This window comes from Bubalus kerabau, chromosome 8 (assembly GCF_029407905.1).
Source record: "Bubalus kerabau isolate K-KA32 ecotype Philippines breed swamp buffalo chromosome 8, PCC_UOA_SB_1v2, whole genome shotgun sequence".
NCBI lineage: Eukaryota > Metazoa > Chordata > Mammalia > Artiodactyla > Bovidae > Bubalus > Bubalus kerabau.
Genome location: NC_073631.1, coordinates 38,481,372 through 38,501,296, shown reverse-complemented (window position 1 = coordinate 38,501,296; position 19,925 = coordinate 38,481,372). Strand labels below are relative to the sequence as shown.

Sequence of the window (19,925 nt, the reverse complement as noted above, 5' to 3'; positions counted from 1 at the left end):
TTTCTTTTTGGATTTATCTAAATTCTATGAGATAATTTAAGGGATTTTTTTTTGTCTTCCTAAAATTTTAAAAATATGCCTTTAAGGAAATGGTATCTCTAACAAAACATTTTTAACATATATTTTCATAGGATTTTTGCAATATAGAGATAGAAATCTGTGACCCAGAAATTAAGTGGTTGATTAACATTTGCTTCCTTCACATTCTCATTCTCTGTAATGTTCTCTTTCCATGCTGGAATAGGATGCATTAATGCAGACTGCATCTCGACAGTGAAATGTCAGCACAGTCAATTTAGAAAATTCAGCTCCTCTACAAAGAGATAATGTAATCTCTAGCCACTGATTTAAACTCATAGAATTTTCTCCACTCTAGTGATATGTAAAAGCTGCTCAGCCTTACAAATCAAAACCACGCTTGAACTCGGGTCGACTATCCATTTGCCTAATGTGAACAAGGATAATATATTTGGCATTATTAAATGTAGATCTTCAGTGAAGGGCAATTCATTTAAAATGAAAAGAGAAACATGGAATGGGACAAAGGACAGTTAGGTATGAAGCAGCAGGTAAAGGTCAGGGACTTGATTCTCTGATAATAGCAGCCTAATGGTAATTCCTTTGCAGATAATTCACCTGTCAGGTCTTTCATAGCTAAAGCATGTATGTGTCTTCGAAGTGACTAGGGCTTCAAGAGTATTTCCCTTCAACAAACATAGACGAAGACTTATTTAAAAATAGTGCTGAGGAAACTGGCTCATTATTTAAAAGAGAAAAAAATCAAATGAATACATAACTCATTCTTGATTAATATCTTGGAGTAAATGTAAATATAAAATATAAACTGTAATTGTAGGGACTTCCCTGGCAGTCCAGTAGTTAAGACTCTGTGCTTCCATTTCAGGAGGCATGGGTTTATCCCTGTTTGGGGAACTGAGATCCTACATGCCATGCAGTAGGGCCAAAAAAACCCCCAAAAACAAAAAATTACAATTGTAAAAGTAAAATCATAAAATGATGAGAAAATATATATATATGTTTTTATTGGGAAAGGAACTTCTAAGCACAAAGGGAAATCATATAAATCAATAGAAGTTCCAAATGTGTATATTTTGAACACACAAAAGAATTTTAGAGATATAAAACATAATAAAAAGTTACTTATGCATAATGTTAAATGTTACTATTTAAATATGTAAAGGGATTATTAAAATTTTTAAATGACTGTATCAACATAAACCAAGCAAGTAATAGGTAAGGCAGTTTGCCAATATGGTGATTTTGATGAGAAATTAGCAATATACAGTTGTTTATGCAAAGCTGTAAGAATATTAAAGTCTTTAACTCACTTATTTTACATTTAAGAATCTGCCCTAAGAAAACAGACAAGTAGAGAAAGATTTAGCTAAAGGAAAATTGATTAAGAGGTAACACAAGCTATTTAAATAAAACATGGAACGTGAGTGGATGATTGTGGCATCAGGCTGGCAAGGGTGTGGGACAGGAATCATGTATTAAAATTGAATGGCAGGGGAAATTGCTGATAGTGTAATGGTTAGTAGGAAAAAAACCTGAAATAGAGATCAAAATATATGTGTGATTATCTACACTTTATGATCTCATAGTCTTTTATATGTTACTGTATTTTCAAAACCATTTATATTGCTTTTACGATAAAAGCAATAAAAATAAAGACCTACAGACAGAAACATACAAACATTTGAAGGTGTTTTTAAAATATTTTAAAAATCCACGGAAAAATTACTATCACAAATGGTAAATTATTTATTCAGATCTCAAAAGTTCAATAGAAGCTTGGGGACTGTCAATTAACTTGCTGGTTATAGCATAAACACCATCAATTTCAAGAACAGCTCTATAAGAAAGTCAGCAGACAACTGACTCATGACCTTCCCAACAGCACCCAACTGTGAAACAACTCGGCAAGGAAATGTTCTCCTCCTGGCAGAGAATAACCTGGTGACAGCCTCTGTGCCACAGGGGATCCTGGGCCTTCCCTCAGGCTTTGGTTTTTTTTTTTTTGAGTGGAGGAAAGATTTCAAACTGTGACCTTCTTGGTAAAGAGCAGAGGGTATCCTGCTGGGAAAAATGCTTCAAATCTAGTCTGGATTTTGTCCCTTTCCTCAGCTCAGGAAGCAGTATTGCATATCCTGGACAATGAATAACTGCCTATTTACAAAGATAGATGAAAATATCAGTTGAAACATTACAGCTAAAATATTTTAAGTATAATTCAATAAATACACTATTTCTGCTCCACTGAAATTTATGGAGCTTGGTACCACCATGACTGTATGATAAACTGTTAAAATGTACATTAAAGTAATGCATAGCTTTTTCTGGAAACATAAAATATATGAATGCAAACATGCATAGGCAAATGTATGTATCTAAAACTGGCAGGGCACCCCAAGCAGAGTTCAACATTTTTTTAAAGTTAGATTAAATTTGTCATGGAGGAAGAAAATCGTTATTAAAAAATTATATTTAACTGAAAAGAAATCATCAAACTTTATTGACTAAAATTAAAAATAGTCATTTGAGATATTCAAAAATAAAATACTGTAATGTAACTAAAAGAAAACCTGAATGTTAAAAAATTCAGATTAATGTCCTTCCAATGTTTCATGGATAAATAATAAATGCTTTATATCTTGAATTTAAATCATTTTTACATCAGATAAAACTTTATATTGGTAAACAATGAGACTCTTAAACACTTAGTATAAATATGGATATGCCATATTCTTAAAACTTCTGGATGTAACAACAAGAATCAAGTTTTATTAGAGAATTTGACATAAGGACAATTGTCGTATTTGACACAAGGACAATTATGACATAAGGACATGAGACAATTATTCCCTTAGTATTAAATATGTGAAGGGTCAATACTTTGATAGAGAAATTATTCTTAGATGAAGAGAGTAACAGCTTCTTAGTTTAACAGTGGACCATACCATAAAAGTTGGCTCTTTGCCTCCAAGGTTTCTCAGCCTCAGCACTACTGAGGGGCTGGATAGTTATTTATTGTGAGGGACTGAGCATTGCACCATGATTAGCATCATCCTTGACCTCTACATACTAGACGCCAGTAGCATCCTCCCCTCATGCAGTGACAATAACCAAAAATATGAATACTTTGGGAGCAAAACTGCCTGAAGTTGAGAGCCATAATTCCACAGTAATGTTTGGCTGATTACATATCCTATTTAAATGTTTATAGAGTTAACAAGAAGGCTGATATTTTAGAGGCCATCTGGTCCTCCTACTTATATGGCAGAGAAACTGAGTGCTAAGGAAGTTGCCACCTGCTCAGAAACCCTCAGCAGTCAGGGTGAACACATCATTAGTGCTACTTCCTATTTTACACATCCTCCCAGACAGAAAGTGTCTGCGATGTTATATGAATTATTTTACACTTGTGAGTAATCCTCTGCTTTGAAATTCACATTCTCATATGTGGTTTTATTTTCATTTTATTTTGACAGGAACTTTTGCATTTATTTTATTTACCTTAGAAAATTTTGGCCCATGGGACTTCAGTAATATTACCAAAGAGTCATTACTCAACTCATCTAATTCTGACCCTGTGTTCATTCCATTACAATTACATTATCCTTAATTTAATACTGGGATTTTTAGAAATCTAGATTATCACTGGTTTCTCATATTCTGTCACTTAACCTGTTTCATGATGTTCAAATAATATTAATATACAATTTCTCAGACTACCCAAACTCATCTCATTAAATTCAGTAACATATATAACTTACCTATCTCACAAAATCTTTGTAATATGTTTTAAACACATATATGTGCTAGAAAATCTGAAACAGGGAAAAGTCAAAAGTAGAGCATCCATATTACTTTTCCCTCTCTGTTTATTTAATTTTAATACACTAGAGTGAAAAGGTAGATACTTATACAACTTATTCATGTGACGATATGATATATATTTCCAGTTTGGTACAAATTTGATATGTTTCATTTTATAGTCTAAACTGAATATAGCATGAGTTAGAATTTAGTCATTGTGCTACTGTGAGGGAAAGTCTCATTCTTGATCAAGAGTTGTTCTAAAATATAAAGAATCTATGAAAAACAAAAAGTTGAGGAAGAATCATGTACATTTGTTTGTTTGTCTGCTTCTAAATGTATTTCATTAACACATTTGCATTAAATTGGGTTATTTGTCTCTCAAAGGCATTGTTACCTTGGATACCAGAGTATAAAATTTTACTTTCCTTGTTATCAAGTAGTGATAAGAACTGCATTTGGCACTAAAAGTTGAACATCTTCTCTCACAACCTAAATTTGATGTAAGTTTTACACTCTTTCCCTCAAGGTGATCTTTCTTTGATGACTATAACTTACCTCCTCTCGATGTTCATCTCCTGACCGCTGGATATACCACTTAATAGATGCTTGCTGGGATTTAGGTATACATTCCAGAAAGGTTGAATTAAATTCAATGCCAAAAATCACCTTTTCATCAGCAGGTTCACTAATGCCTGGAAAGCAAGCATAGAATAGGACATTAACCTAGACCTGATTTTAAAAGCAATGGGAAAATAGACTGATTTAGAACAGATACCATGAGGGAAAGATTCACATACAGTATTAAAGAGAAATGAAATTCACAGCATAGTATTTGTTCAGTTCAGTTCAGTTCAGTCGCTCAGTCGTGTCCGACTCTTTGAGACCCCATGAATCGCAGCACGCCAGGCCTCCCTGTCCATCACCAACTCCCGGAGTTCACTCAGACTCATGTCCATCGAGTCAGTGATGCCATCCAGCCATCTCATCCTCTGTCGTCCCCTGCTCCTCCTGCCCCCAATCCCTCCCAGCATCAGAGTTTTTTCCAATGAGTCAATTCTTCGTGTGAGGTGGCCAAAGTACTGAAGTTTCAGCTTTAGCATCATTCCTTCCAAAGAAATCCCAGGGCTGATCTCCTTCAGAATGGACTTGTTGGATCTTCCTGCAGTACAAGGGACTCTCAAGAGTCTTCTCCAACACCACAGTTCAAAAGCATCAGTTTTTCGGCGCTCAGCTTTCTTCACAGTCCAACTCTCACATGCATACATGACCACTGGAAAAACCACAGCCTTGACTAGATGGACCTTTGTTGGCAAAGTAACATCTCTGCTTTTCAATATGCTATCTAGGTTGGTCATAACTTTTCTTCCAAGGAGTACGCGTCTTTTAATTTCATGGCTGCAATCACCATCTGCAGTGATTTTGGAGCCCCAAAAAATAAAGTCTGATGCTGTTTCCACTATTTCCCCATCTATTTTCCATGAAGTGATGGGACCAGATGCCATGATCTTTGTTTTCTGAATGTTGAGCTTTAAGCCAACTTTTTCACTCTCTACTTTCACTTTCATCAAGAGGCTTTTTAGTTCCTCTTTACTTTCTGCCATAAGGGTGGTGTCATCTGCATATCTGAGGTTATTGATATTTCTCCTGGCAATCTTGATTCCAGCTTGTGCTTCTTCCAGCCCATAGTATTTGTTACCTATGAGTAAAATGCAAACTCTATCCTAGCGTTTCAGTTTTTATTCTTTCATCAATATATTAATTTTTGAAGTTTCTTTTTTAAATAAGAATTCACAAGATATAACTAACATTGAGCCTCTTTGAGTTGCACTGAATAAACTTCAACATCTTTTAACTTTAAACCTTTTAATTTGTAGACAATAGAACCAATTTTGTAGATAGTTCTGCAAGAGCAATTTATTTCACCTTTAAAGAGAAATTCATTATGAACTGGTCCACAGAGCTGACCATAAACCGTATGTTATGACCATATGACATTTCAGTATCAGAAAAGTAAGTGTACTTCTCTATACTTGATGAAATTCTATGATGACGCTAATACACTGGATATTCTAATACTCTGAATCAGGATATTATCTACCCCCAAAAGGTTCTCTTTTATTCGAAGAGGGATATTATAGCCCCACATGCATCTGCAATAAGACAGTTAATGGGAGGCTAAAGGATCAGTGTCTCAGACACCTTCTTCTTATAAATCAACTGCACCATCTGAAATACATTCCATCCAGAGTAGCCAAAGGCTGTGTCCCATGTGTGATCTAAGATCTGCAGCTCAAATTTGATCAAATAAAAAATGACAGCTTCTCAGCCTGGCCCAAACATGCACTTTTTCAACATATATTCAGATGTCTCAATTCTGCAGATGGGCCCACCTAGCATTTTAGGCATAAACCAGAGTAAGGCTTAAGGGACCTAAGTGAATCTTCAATCTAAGCACCCTGAATTATCAGCAAATGGCTTGAATGCACATGCATCCAATAGTTAGGTTTCTTTTCTAGAAACTTCTTTTGAACTTATTTGTGTCTTACCAGCAAAGATTAAGTCAAGCATGCTGACCCTATTATGAATTAACCTTATCTAACTGTCAAAATGCATGGATTCCACTTGAAATCTGTAGTATATCCACTCTCTCTCTCTGCCAATTCAACAGATTATAGCCACGATTTTCACATAATAAATTCCTAATGCACAGGAAGATCACCAGTGCCGATCACGGAGAAGAAAGAAATGCATCATTTCACAGTAACAGAGACTGTTTTCCTGGGCAAAGGGAGTTCATGAACAAAGCAGGGAGGATGCAGGCTGATTGTTAGGTGACAGGGCAAGGGCTTGGGAGAAATTCAATTAGACGGATTCAACAAAAGAACTAGTCAATTAAGTAAATGTAAAATTAGTGAAATCAACTGGAAAAGTGAAATAGTGAGCTGATTATATGAAATCCATCTCCAAATCAGCAGATAGTGACCCTTTGACACAAAGTCATCCCCACATCAGTTTTACTACAAATTAATTTACTGAATATTCCAATAATGTTTATCTCTGAGTTTAAAATTTTCTATTTGTAAATTTAAACATATATGTGTGTGTTCAAAAGCATCAATTCTTCAGCACTCAGCTGTCTTTATAGTCCAACTCTCACATCCATACACGACTACTGGAAAAACCATAGCTTTGACTAGATGGACCTTTGTTAGCAAAGTAAAGTCTCTGCTTTTTTTAATATGCTGTCTAGGTTGGTCATAACTTTTCCTTCAAAGAGCAAGCGTCTTTTAATTTCATGGCTGCAGTCACCATCTGCAGTGATTTTGGAGCCCCCCAAAATAAAAGTTTCTCACTGTTTCCCCATCTATTTGCCATGAAGGGATGGAACCAGATGCCATGATCTTAGTTTTCTGAATGTTGAGTTCTAACCCAACTTTTTCACTCTCCTCTTTCACTTTCATCAAGAGGCTCTTTAGTTCTTCTTCACTTTCTGCCATAAAGGTGGTGTCATCTGCATATCTGAGGTTATTGATATTTCTTCCAGCAATCTTGATTCCAGCTTGTGCTTCATCCAGCCCAGTGTTTCTCATGATGTACTCTCATATAAGTTAAATAAGCAGGGTGACAGTATACAGCCTTGATGTACTCCTTTCCCTATTTGGAACCAGTCTGTTCCAAGTTCAGTTCTAACTGTTGCTCCTGACCTGCATACAGATTTCCCAGAAGGCAGGTCGGCTGGTCTGGTATTCCCATCTCTTTCAGAACTTTCCACAGTTTGCTATGGTCCACACTGTCAAAGGCTTTGGCATAGTAAGTAAAGCAGAAGTAGATGTTTTTCTGGAACTCTATTGCTTTTTCGATGATCCAACAGATGTTGGCAATTTGATCTCTGGTTCCTCTGCCTTTTCTAAATCCAGCTTGGACATCTGGAAGTTCACAGTTCACGAACTGTTGAAGGTTGGCTTGGAGAATTTTGAGCATTACTTTACTAGCGTGTGAGATGAGTGCAATTGTGCCGTAGTTTGAGCATTCTTTGGCATCGCCTTTCTTTGGGATTGGAATGAAAACTGATCTTTTTCAGTCCTATGGCCACTGCTGAGTTTTCCACATTTGCTGGCATATTAAGTGCAGCACTTTCACAAGTGTTTTATTACTATCCATTTTTAAAGGTGCAAAATTTGCATGCAATAATGTTTTTAAAGAGTAGAATATGTATCTTTCATGTAAGTGTAAAATAATTTTAAAGAATATTTTAATCTTTCAGATTGCAGGCAAAAAATTTTTTTTCATACAGAAATATCTGGAATGTTTCTTCATAATACACTTAGGACATGTCACTGATGTCAGTGCAGCAAGATTATATATAATTAACATTGTTTTAACACTATCATTAATAACTGTGCAATGTCACAGTATATAACAATTGATGAACAAAAGAAGGAAGAAAGAAAACATCTATTTGCCAGTTATTCAAAACTTGATTACCAGGTCAATGCAATGCATATTTATGGGTTATAAGTAACTCATCTCTTCTCTTCTTTACCAAAAACAATTGTTCAAATGTGACCCTTTTTCTTCCTTGAGATTGAAAACCCTTAGTTTGAAAATACCCTCTTAATTTCTACCTTAATTTTCACAATTGATTCTCTATCATTGACTTCTCCTATTCCAATCAATCATCAAACTACCAAAATAAATTTCTTTTATTTTTTAAAACAACTTTTCTTGGTAATATGAAATAGTTCCTTATCACTTACAGGGTAAACACAAACTCCGTAGAATAACATAGGGATGGTCATGAACTTAACCAAACCTATGTGAGTCCTTTCTGATTTTAATACTTTTTACTTAATCTACTTAGGAAAGTGTGATTGTTTCTTTATGGAACAGCTCAAGGGCTATCCCTCTGAGTATCCCTCCCTTCACCTAAGTATGATGCAGACTTTTTTTTTTTGCCTACCACACTGGCATTACTTTCAATGTAGGGAATATATTAGTGATTATGGCAGGCAAATTCACCACCTTTATATTCCAGCGACAGAGACAAAGTAATCAAGTGAATGAATAGATAATATAGTATCTGGCTGTGTTATGCAGTACAAGTAAAAATAGCAGATTAGGGAATAATTAGGGATAGAAGGGAAGAAAGGTATTTCAGGTAGGTTGGTCAGAAAGGGTGTCTCTGAGAAATTAACACTGATACTAACGTTTCAATCACGGAATAAAATGATGTGAGGATAGAGCCATGTGGACACCTGAAGTGAAGAGTTCTTCAGGTACAGAGGAAACAAATGCATACAGGGCTGAGACAGGAACCAGACTAGTGCTTTTGAGAAACTAATTTCAGAAGATCATGGGCTTGCCAGGTGGTTCTAATGGTAAAGAACCCGCTTGCCAATGAAGAAAACATAAGGGATGCAGGTTAGATCCATGGGTCAGGAAAATCTCCTGGAGAAAGGCATGGCAACCCACTCCAGTATTCTTGCTTGAAGAATACCATGGACAGAGGAGCCTGGTGGGCTACAGTCCAACCCAAAGCGTCTGACATGACTGAAGCAACTTAGCACACACACACACATACTCTAAATGTTTACAGGAGCAATATTTACAACAGTTAAGACATGGAAGCAACCTAAATGTCCATCAACAGATGAATGGATAAAGAAGATTTTCATAATGTTCATACACACACATGTATATATAATGGAGTAGTACACGGCCATAAACAGAAATGCAATAATGACATGTGCAGCTGCATGGATGATCCTAGAGATTATCATACTAAGTAGGTCAGAAAGAAGAAGACATATACTATATGTCACTTATATGTGGAATTTAAAATATGACACAAATGAACTTATTTATGAAACGGATTCACCCACACAGAAAAAAGACTAAGGGTTGCCAAGGGGGAAGGGGATAAGGAAGTGATGGATTGAGGTTGTGGGAATAGTGGATACAACTATTATATATTAGAATGGATTAAAAAAAAAAAAAAAGGTCCTACTCTATAGAAGATGACCGCTTCTCAGCAGGAAAGCTATGACAAACCTAGACAGTGTGTTGAAAAGCAGAGATGTTACACTGCTGACAAAGGTCCGTATAGTCAAGGCTATGGTCTTCCCCGTGGTCACGTATGGTTGTGAGAGCTGGACCGTAAAGAAGGCAGAGCACCAGAGAGAGTTGATGTCTTCCAACTGTGGTGCTGGAGAAGACTCCTGAGTCTCTTGGACTGCAAGGAGATCAAACCAATCAATCTTAAGGGAAATCAACCCTGAATTGGAGGGACTGATGCGGAAGCTCCAGTATTTTGGTCACTTGATGTGAACAGCTGACTCACTGGAAAAGTCCCTGATGCTGGGAAAGATTGAGGCCAGAAGGAGAAGAGGGCATGAGAGGATGAGATAGCTCGATGGCATCACCAATGCAATGGACATGAACTTGGGCAAACTCCAGGAGATGGTGAGGGACTGGGAGCCCTGGTGTGCCACAGTCTATGGGGTTGCAAAGATCCAGACATGACTGGGTGACTGAACAACAACAATTACTGTATTTCACAGGGAACTATACTCAATATCCTGTTAAACCATAATGGAAAAGAATATGAAGAAGAATAAATATATACGGCTTCCCTGATGGCTCACGTAGTCAAGAATCAGCCTGCCAATGCAGGGCACAGATTCGATCCCTGGGTTGGGAAGATTCCCTGGAGAAGGAAATGGCAACCCCCTCCAGTGTTCTTGCCTGGAAAATCCCATTGACAGAGAAACTTGGCGGTCTACAGTCCATGGAGTCATAGAGAGTCTGACACAACTTAGCAATTGAACAACAACAAAATAACTAAATCACTTTGCTGTACACCAGAAACACAACACTGTAAATCAACTATACTTCAATTAAAAAAAAAAGCCTCCGATAGTATTGAAATGGATGATGTTAAGGAGTGAATAGACAGAGATGGAATGTTTAGGTAGTAGAATGAAAAGGAAAGTTAAGAACACTCAGAAGGAGAAGCCTATATGGTAAAAGAAAAACCCGAAGTTTTCCATGTGGTGCCATGAAGCATACGTGTGCTGGGAGACCATCTCTGTAAACGCAAGGACCTGATTTGTAGTGCTTGCTGATTTATCTGGTATAAGAACTCCCACCATGGCTGATTCAAGGTACCAATGGTTTAAAACCAGCTCAAAAATCCCCTACATAATAAACAATCAGCTCTCATGGGACCATAAAAACTGGCTCCAGCATATCACTGCACCACTGCATGGAAGCCAAGAGAAGAAAGTGTTTCAGGGAGGAGGGAGCTAGAGAGGAAGTAATAGCGCGTGCTAAAAAGTGTGCATTGGATTTGGCAAGGGAGGAAATTACTTGGTGATCTTGACAAAAACTGGACTGAGTTAGAGTGGTGATGGTGCTTAGAAAAGGCAATGTAAAATGGAGCATAACAAGAAGGGGATGTGATGAAGTGGAGACAGAGATTGTGAGTGCCTTAGGCAGCAACAGTCTTTTATAAGTCCTTATAACATGGCATATATTTTACTTGTTTTTATGTTTGTTGCTCGCTCCCTCCCCTAACACACACTTAAATTTAAAATCCCTGAATGTGCAGATTGTTTTCTTTTTTGTTTATTTGTTGCCATTTAGTCGCTAAGTTGTTTTCAATTCTTTTGTGACCTGTGGACTGTAGCCCTGCCAGGCTCCTCTATCCATGGGATTTCCCAGGCAAGAACACTGGAGTGGGTTGCCATTTCCTTCTCTCGGGAATCTTCCTGACCCAGGGATGGAACGCACATCTCCTGCATTGGCAGGAGGATTCTTTACTCCTGAGCATATCCACCGTACCTAAAACAGTCCCTACTAATCTCATATGCACATGTGAAAACCTGTATGCACAGCACACAGTAACGATCGCTAAATAAAACACAGGCTGTTACAGTGAGTCCCCTGCATGTTGGAACAAGAAAACAAATGTCCTATTCTGGACTAGAGCTTGTTTTTGAGAAGAATGATATATTTTTTTTTTTGTTTTGTTTGGAGATTTTTAATAAAACAAATTCAACAAAAGATGGAAAATAGGATCATTTCAGAAGAAATAGTTTAGGCATTTAGAACCCCATAATTATTTTATACATCATAAAATTAAATTCTTCATGAATGGAGATTAAAACAAAGTAATTATTTTTAGAAAATTTAAGATGACAGTTGTTCTTCAAGGGCGATACAATTCACTTGCAGTAATACAACCATTCTTTATTTAACTTAGATAAACTGATTGATAAATAGAGTATTTGCTAAGTGATGATAAAAATCTACATTCATGGAATTTACAGTTTTTTTTTTCCTTTTTTTCTCTTTTTTTTTTAAATTTTATTTTATTTTTAAACTTTACATAACTGTGTTAGTTTTGCCAAATATCAAAATGAATCTGCCACAGGTATACATGTGTTCCCCATCCTGAACCCTCCTCCCTCCCCATTCCATCCCTCTGGGTCGTCCCAGTGCACCAGCCCCAAGCATCCAGTATCGTGCATCGAACCTGGACTGGCAACTCATTTCATACATGATATTTTACATGTTTCAATGCCATTCTCCCAAATCTTATGGTCTTATGGACTCTGTGGGAGAGGGAGAGGGTGGGAAGAATGATATTTTAAATTATAAACAATTGTTTTGTTTTTAAATTAAGAAAACTCTGCCAGACCACCAGTTACAGACTATGAAATGTGGCTTGTTTATTCAGTGGTGGGTGGTTACTCACAATGTGATGACGGGAAGGCAGTTCTGCTCTTCCTCCAGTTGCATGTGTGTTTGTGTGTGTGCATGCACTTGTGTGCATATATTTTCTATCTGAAGGCAGAGCTTGAGAGTGGAAAGTAATTAAAGCTCTGGAATATACACGTTTACAGATGGTATTCTCTGTTACCAGAGTCACTCAACAGACTTTCTCTCAATTTTCTACTCCTCCCTTCTCACACTCAGACTTTCAAGATCCTCCTGTCTATGACATTTTCTCTGAATAATACAGCCTCTGTTGATTGCTCTTTTTTTTTTCCCCTAAACTCCCACATCACGATTTGTACCTTATGATGTCTCCCCAAAGAACTGTAAGTTATCTAAGGAGTCTCTTAGTCTCAAAGTATGACCGGGCCAATTATATGCACATGGAACTCACTTAATAAATATTTACTGATTGAATGGTACATGAATTAATAAGTGAATACAAATAATGCACAGGCTACCTAAAGTTTCTTTCCAATTAAGTCCAGCGCTTTTATCAAACTTTTCTTGGAGGGTCTCTTCTGGGACGGTCTGAATGTCCGTATGTTTTGGACTATATTCTGCTTTATTTCTAATGGCAGTTTCAAACTTTACAAGGATGGACAAGGCAGTAAAAAAGGAGGGAAAAGGTATAGGGATTTTAAAAGCCATATGAAACAAATGACAATATAACAAAGAATTATGTTCACTTAGGCACGTGAACAGGGGGCTGATTTATTTCTATTGCTTTTCCAGAGCACAAGAGTTACACAAAATGGGATATTCCTACATAAAAGATGTTTTAAGTCATATAATAAAAAAGACACACAAAGATTAGGCTTACAGTTTTCAATGGGAGTAAAGAATAGTAGACCTATACTTACTGTCTTCTATGTCCCAGCACTGGGTGATTGGGTCCCCATACTTCACATCTTGGCGTCTAGCTCGCCTATGGAAAAGGGATTAAACTGTTGAGAACTTCAAGCATGATATCTGGAATATAAAAAGTCTACATCTAATACTAATAACAGTAGCAGAAGCAGAACTGTACTTGTTTCACTGCTTAACTTAAATGCAGGTCAGTATTCCAATCACTGCAACATTAATCCAAGTAATACTAGTTAGGTAGAGTCCTAACAGAATGGATCTTGTTTTAGCAATAAGATGATCTGCATTTTATTTAGCCACCACAATTTTTCTTTGATTTTGACAAATTATTCAGTACAACAGGTTGAATATAAATGTACTCCAGTTTTTATTTACACCCAATGGAGGGGTGGGTAACTATTTGTATCTTCTTTTTTTCAGTCAGTCAATGGAAAGTAATAAGATATAAAAGAGCTTTAGTCAGTGGGTAAGAAAGTACACACAAGTATAAAACGCTTTATCATACGAAGATTCATTATTTATGTGATTAAACAACAAGATAGATATTATTTGAAACAGAAGTACAAGTTTGAAATGGCATGAATGGCTAGATGTTATTTCTATCTACTGACACAATTCGCAATATTTCTCTCATAGTGGTGCTAATGATAGTAATGATAACTATTGTATATAAAAAAAATCTGCTACATCTAAATTAAATAAATCTTACACTCAGTGTGCAGTTTCATTTGCTTTGGCTATTTTATGTTGCCACATCAGAGATCACAGATGTCACAATGAACACTCTGTGATACTAGGGTGTTCCTTAAGGGAAACGTTGACTGGATGACAGTCTTATGGAAGATTCATCTATCATACACATTTTTTGGCTCACACAAACATTATGTTAGGTAAGGGAGAACATCACAGTGGCATGTCTGCAAGATCAGAGATGCAGTCCTGGGAAATACAAAAAGAAAAAAATATGATGGTATAAGGTACATAAGGTCAAGAATGTTTTTAAATCTTGGATTCATAAGGAACAGGATCAATTCATCAAACTGAAGGTTCATTACCAACTAATGAGCATTCTTGTTTTTTAGGTTCTAGAAAAGAAAAGCATTGCCCAAAGATTACCTAGGATGAGTATATTTTTTGTCAAAAACTAACAAAAATGTTGTGACCTTTTACTTTAAACTTAGATTCAATTCAGAGGTTTCAGAGAATATAAAAAGGTCTTGGCATTGTGTCTGTTTTTGTACTATACATTCAATCTGAGATACTAGAATTTACAATTTAACAGATCAGTTAACTTTCAAAAAATAGAAGTAAATATATAGTAGTAGGACTATTGTATGCTCACCTGCTATCTTGTTAAGACCTAAAGATTAAAAATATATTATACAGTTTGCTGACATTTTACCTAGAACAAAATATACTTTGGGTGATACTTTAATAAATAGTGTTACTGTAAACCACATTTTAAAATAATGATATTTTAATATATCAGCCACCATAACTCATATTAATGAGCACTCAGGTTGTTTCCAATAATTTTGCTATTGAAAACAGTGTTGAAATGAAAAAACATATAACTTGTGGTACTTTTTTGCCTGTGTGTGTGTAAATAAATTCCTAGCCGGGATACTGTTGGCCTACAATGACATTACTTTTAAGAGTACATAAAGCAATAAGTTACAAACAGTGGGACATAGTTTGATATTTAAGCATATCTGGGTGGCAGAAATTGGCCAAGTTGGAGTAAAAGCAAAATTCCACATAATCACTGGGATGTACTGTGAGCTGTATATAATCTACAGTATTACAAAAACATACATTAAGCACAAGCTGGAACCAAGATTACCGGAAGAAATATCAGTAACCTCAGATATGCAGATGACACCACCCTTATGGCAGAAAGTGAAGAGGAACTAAAAAGCCTCTTGATGAAAGTGAAAGAGGAGAGTTAAAAAGTTGGCTTAAAGCTCAACATTCAGAAAACTAAGATCATGGCATCCGGTCCCATCTCTTCATGGCAAATAGATGGGGAAACAGTGGAAACAGTGTCAGACTTTATTTTTGGGGGGCTCCAAAATCACTGCAGATGGTGATTGCAGCCATGAAATTAAAAGACGCTTACTCCTTGGAAGGAAAGTTATGACCAACCTAGATAGCATATTCAAAAGCAGAGACATTACTTTGCCAACAAAGGTCCATCTAGTCAAGGCTATGGTTTTTCCAGTGGTCATGTATGGATGTGAGAGTTGGACTGTGAAGAAGGCTGAGCACCAAAGAATTGATGCTTTTGAAGCGTGGTGCTGGAGAAGACTCTTGCGAGATCCAACCAGTCCATTCTGAAGGAGATCAGCCCTGGGATTTCTTTGGAAGGAATGATGCTAAAGCTGAAACTCCAGTACTTTGGCCACCTCATGCAAAGAGTTGACTCATTGGAAAAGACTCTGACGCTGGGAGGGATTGGGGGCAGGAGGAGAAGGGGATGACAGAGGATGAGATGGCTGGATGGCATCACCGATTTGATGGACATGAGTTTGAGTGAACTCTGGGAGTTGGTGATGGACAGGGAGGCCTGGCGTGCTGCAATTCATGGGGTCTCAAAGAGTCGGACACGACTGAGCGACTGAACTGAACTGAACTATGAGTATATACATATTTATAAATAAGGGAAGAAAGGAAGAATGTACAAAGGCTAGAATAGTAAAGAAAGCAAACTTTTTGTGCTTTCTGACAAAGATGAAGGCAAAGGATATAAACAATTATCAGAATTTTTTAAAGCTCTGAAATCAAGAGTTATCAGTTAAATCCATTAAACCTGTAACGGGCTTCATTGATCAAGCTTGCTTTAATTGTTGCTACAAAAAGGTGCATATCTCCAAGCCTCAGGTAACCTGAACAAATGAACTTTTTGTCCAAGCTGTTGGAGTTGGGTGTGTCCTGTTTGAGCTCTAGCCAGTTAGGACATTGGCCTTCCCTCTGGGCATGTGCGAGTGCCCAGTGACCTTTTGACATCAGAGGCCAAAACTCCACCCTCCGAGCATGCACCCCAGGAAGAAGCCTGTAGCTTAGTTCCATCTGCACAGGCCATTGCTTACCTTACCTTTTCTATCTCCAATTACCTTTCCCAGGCTCCCCAGGTCTCAGGTTTATCTCCTACACATCCTGAGTCCCTCACCTTTGGGGAGGTGGATTTGAGACTTGTTTCCTGTCTCCTCGCTTGACTGCCTCATGAATAAACCCCGTTCTCTGCTGCAAACCTTGGCATCTCCACAACTGGCTTGCTGTGCGTCAGACAAACAAACCTACTTTGGTAAAACCTCCACATGTCTAGATTTCATAACATTCTATTTTATCCTCCTTAAATTCAGCTTTATGAAAAACTATAAAACACTTATGTTATAATATCCCTACCATAGACCATGTTTCCTGTATGTTTTGTCTTTAAACTAACTATAAGAGAAATTGGCCAACTTTTACTCACAACTTCATGTGAGCTGTTCGTCATGTAAAGTGAAAGGCTTCCTCTTAACGTGAGGTGATGCTCACCTTTTTGAAGTGGGCACATATTGAGAGCATGCATGTCCATCCCAGGCACAGTAGGGGTCTCGGGCAAGACAACAGTCTGCACACGCTTTCCCATAAGTGTTGCATCTGTGCAAGGAAAGCTGAACCAATCCGTCTCGGGAACCAACATACAATTGTTGCTGCAAATCAGGCAAAACAAATGCATTAGAAGCATCTTTCAGCCTAGTCTTAAGAACTTCCCTTTCTTGAATACCATATCACAGATCTAAATCTGTCTCCTCGGGTGCCACAGGAAGAGTAAGATAAGTCAGTCTTCAGTCTGGCTGGATGGTGGTTTGAGGGTGTTGATCCTGAATTGGACAGCATTCTATAGAGCTAGAGTAACCTTGGCAGTAATTTAAGAAGGTCAAAAACCAGCTGCTAGACTGAGGAATTAAGATGTCAAATTCTTTCTCAATAGTTGAAAATACACTTTGGTAGATTATATCAAGCACAGATGCTATAGGCAACACTGTCAGCCTTCTCCTGCCATAAGAAATGACCAAAAGGAGGTTTCTAGAACTTTTTCTGTGGTTTTAACTAACCATTTCATTTGCTAATGAAGTATGGATCTCTGAAGGAAAATGAGTTATAAATGAGAGAGAAAATATTTGGTATCACTGTGAAGAAAGTATTAAGGAGGCTTATGGGATGCTGTATCACATGTAAAAGCCTGCAGGATACTGACAACTCAGCAAATAAAATTACATTTTGAAAATAAGTCCTAAAAATAAGGCACCACATCCTCACATCCTTACATGTATCTATTTGAGGACATGTGGTGGTGGCAGAGGGGAGGGATCATCCAAGTGAACAAGCCATTGTCTGTGTCTTCAAATGACATGTGGTCAAGTCTAGCAGATACACCAAACTTTAAATGGAGGGGAAAAAAATCTAGAAATAGATACTGGCACAAATAACAGATGTGTACTCTACCTATAGCAATCTGTCTTATATCCCTACCAGCCACTAATCTGCCAGTTAAGACCTCCAAGAGGCTAAATGCATATATTATTTAGTATTTATTTTACTATATAATTCTCTATAATGTCCTTGAAACTCTTCCTTTTCTCCTGGTCTCCCTCTTTATTTCTGTCTAAGATTTCTGTTTTGTTTGATGACTCCTTTCTCTGCAGTGAATGTTGGGTTTCCTTCTTTTCAGTTCTCTTCTTTACTCTTCTTCCTGTACAAAGACTTAGTGGTATCTTGAAAACAACATAAATATGCACATACTGATTCCCCAAATCTATGCTTCCTACCATACCTTTCTTTTTCTTTTAGCTGTGTGGCATGCGGAATTCTTAGTTCCCCAACCAGGGATGGAACCTGTGCCCCTTGAAGTGGAAGCATGGAGTCTTAGCCACTGGACCACCAGGGAAGTCACTTCCTACCCTACCTGACCAAGAGACAGCATCCCAGTCACCCAAGGCACAAATCTGGGAGTTGTCTCTGAATCTTCCTTCACTCTCATTCCATCTGCCACCTTATCTCTCCATTCTCTCATACAGAACTCTGTAATCTACTTCCTCCTTCTTCTCCACTGCCTTTGTCTCAAGTCCTTATCATCTCTTTCCAGGATCACTTGTAAGTGTCCTACTACTACACCAGGACTCAATCCATCTTCCACACTGCCACACCAGACTGCTCTCTCTAAGAGGAAAATCTTACCATGACACCCTCCTGCTTAAAATCTTTCAAGGTTTTCACTGTCTTGGATAAACATGTCAAACTTCTCAGGAGGGCATCCATGCAAAAATGTGTCTACTCTTCTGCTGTTTTACTTCCCCAGGTTCCTTTCTAGCCTCCTTGCTCCATAAGCATAGGTATGCTCTTTGCTCCAACTGTACACAAACTTATCAGGATAAGTTACAATCTTTCACTCTTTACACCTTTTCAAGTGTTCCCCACTCCTATTTGGCTTCTCCATCCCATCCTTCTTTCTGTCTGATTAACTGCAAGAGCTTTCATAGTTCAAGTTGCCTTTCTCTTAGCTTCCTCCTCCTGCTCCCCTGACCCCTTTTCCATCAGTTCCTCTCTTTTCCGTCTCCTAGTACATGGTTCCGTTTTTGCACTGCTGTGTTTGCATGTGCCTTTGCCTTTCAGCTCCACAAGAGTTTCTAGAGATGAAGACATGCCATTCATCCATTTCTGTACCCTCCAAGGACAGTAGCAGGCCTTCAGGAACTAAATGTTGAATGAATGAACAAATTAACAGAAAAGACTGAAGAAGAAATCTACTTGGATATTTTCCTAATAATCCTTGTATCATACTAAGTGTACTTACTCTACGGATTAAGACAATTTTAGCAACAACTTAATGTTGAACATATTACCTATCATGTGTTTTACTTATATATCTAGAGTATGTATAGAAATGGTAATGCAAGTCTGAACCTCTTGAATCAAATGGGGTTTGGGGTATCATATCCAAGAACTGTGACATCATATTAAATATTATTATTGTTATTATTAGCTACCATCTATTTTACAGTTAGAACGTTCCAGCTCTCTGTCTAGAATTTTGCATACAGCATCCAATTTATTAGGAGGTAGATATTATTCTTCTAACTTTACTGTTGAGGAAATTGACGCCTGGAGTAAGATATTAAGTGGAGGGTTGGAGGTTAACTATTGGGCTGTTTGCCACTGCAGTCTAACTCCTACACTCCCTGATTAAAAACCATTTTTAATGTTTAGTGCTAGTATTCTATTGTTACATGAATTACCTTACAGCCTTGACAGAATGGCATTCTCATGAGACTAGGAAAGTGAGCTCAATTTTCAAGAGCCAAAGAAAGGGAGAATGTATTATTCAATTAATGAAATTGGGTTCCATGTCTCCTAAGGCAAGGCTGAAACAATGCCCAATAATCAGTTAC

The 19,925-nt window shown here is 37.4% G+C and overlaps 1 protein-coding gene across 3 annotated transcripts in view; it reads right to left on the bottom strand.

Moving 5' to 3' along the window:
- Window positions 1-19,925, bottom strand: part of SEMA3D (semaphorin 3D) — a 224,489-nt gene that overhangs the window by 6,939 nt on the left and 197,625 nt on the right. For all 3 annotated transcript variants that reach the window (XM_055590094.1, XM_055590096.1, XM_055590095.1), the window contains 3 exons: window positions 17,029-17,186; window positions 13,485-13,549; window positions 4,399-4,535 (listed from right to left, as the gene is read on the bottom strand). In XM_055590094.1, the coding sequence (XP_055446069.1) occupies window positions 4,399-4,535; window positions 13,485-13,549; window positions 17,029-17,186 (360 nt within the window). The remainder of the gene's footprint in view (window positions 1-4,398; window positions 4,536-13,484; window positions 13,550-17,028; window positions 17,187-19,925) is intronic.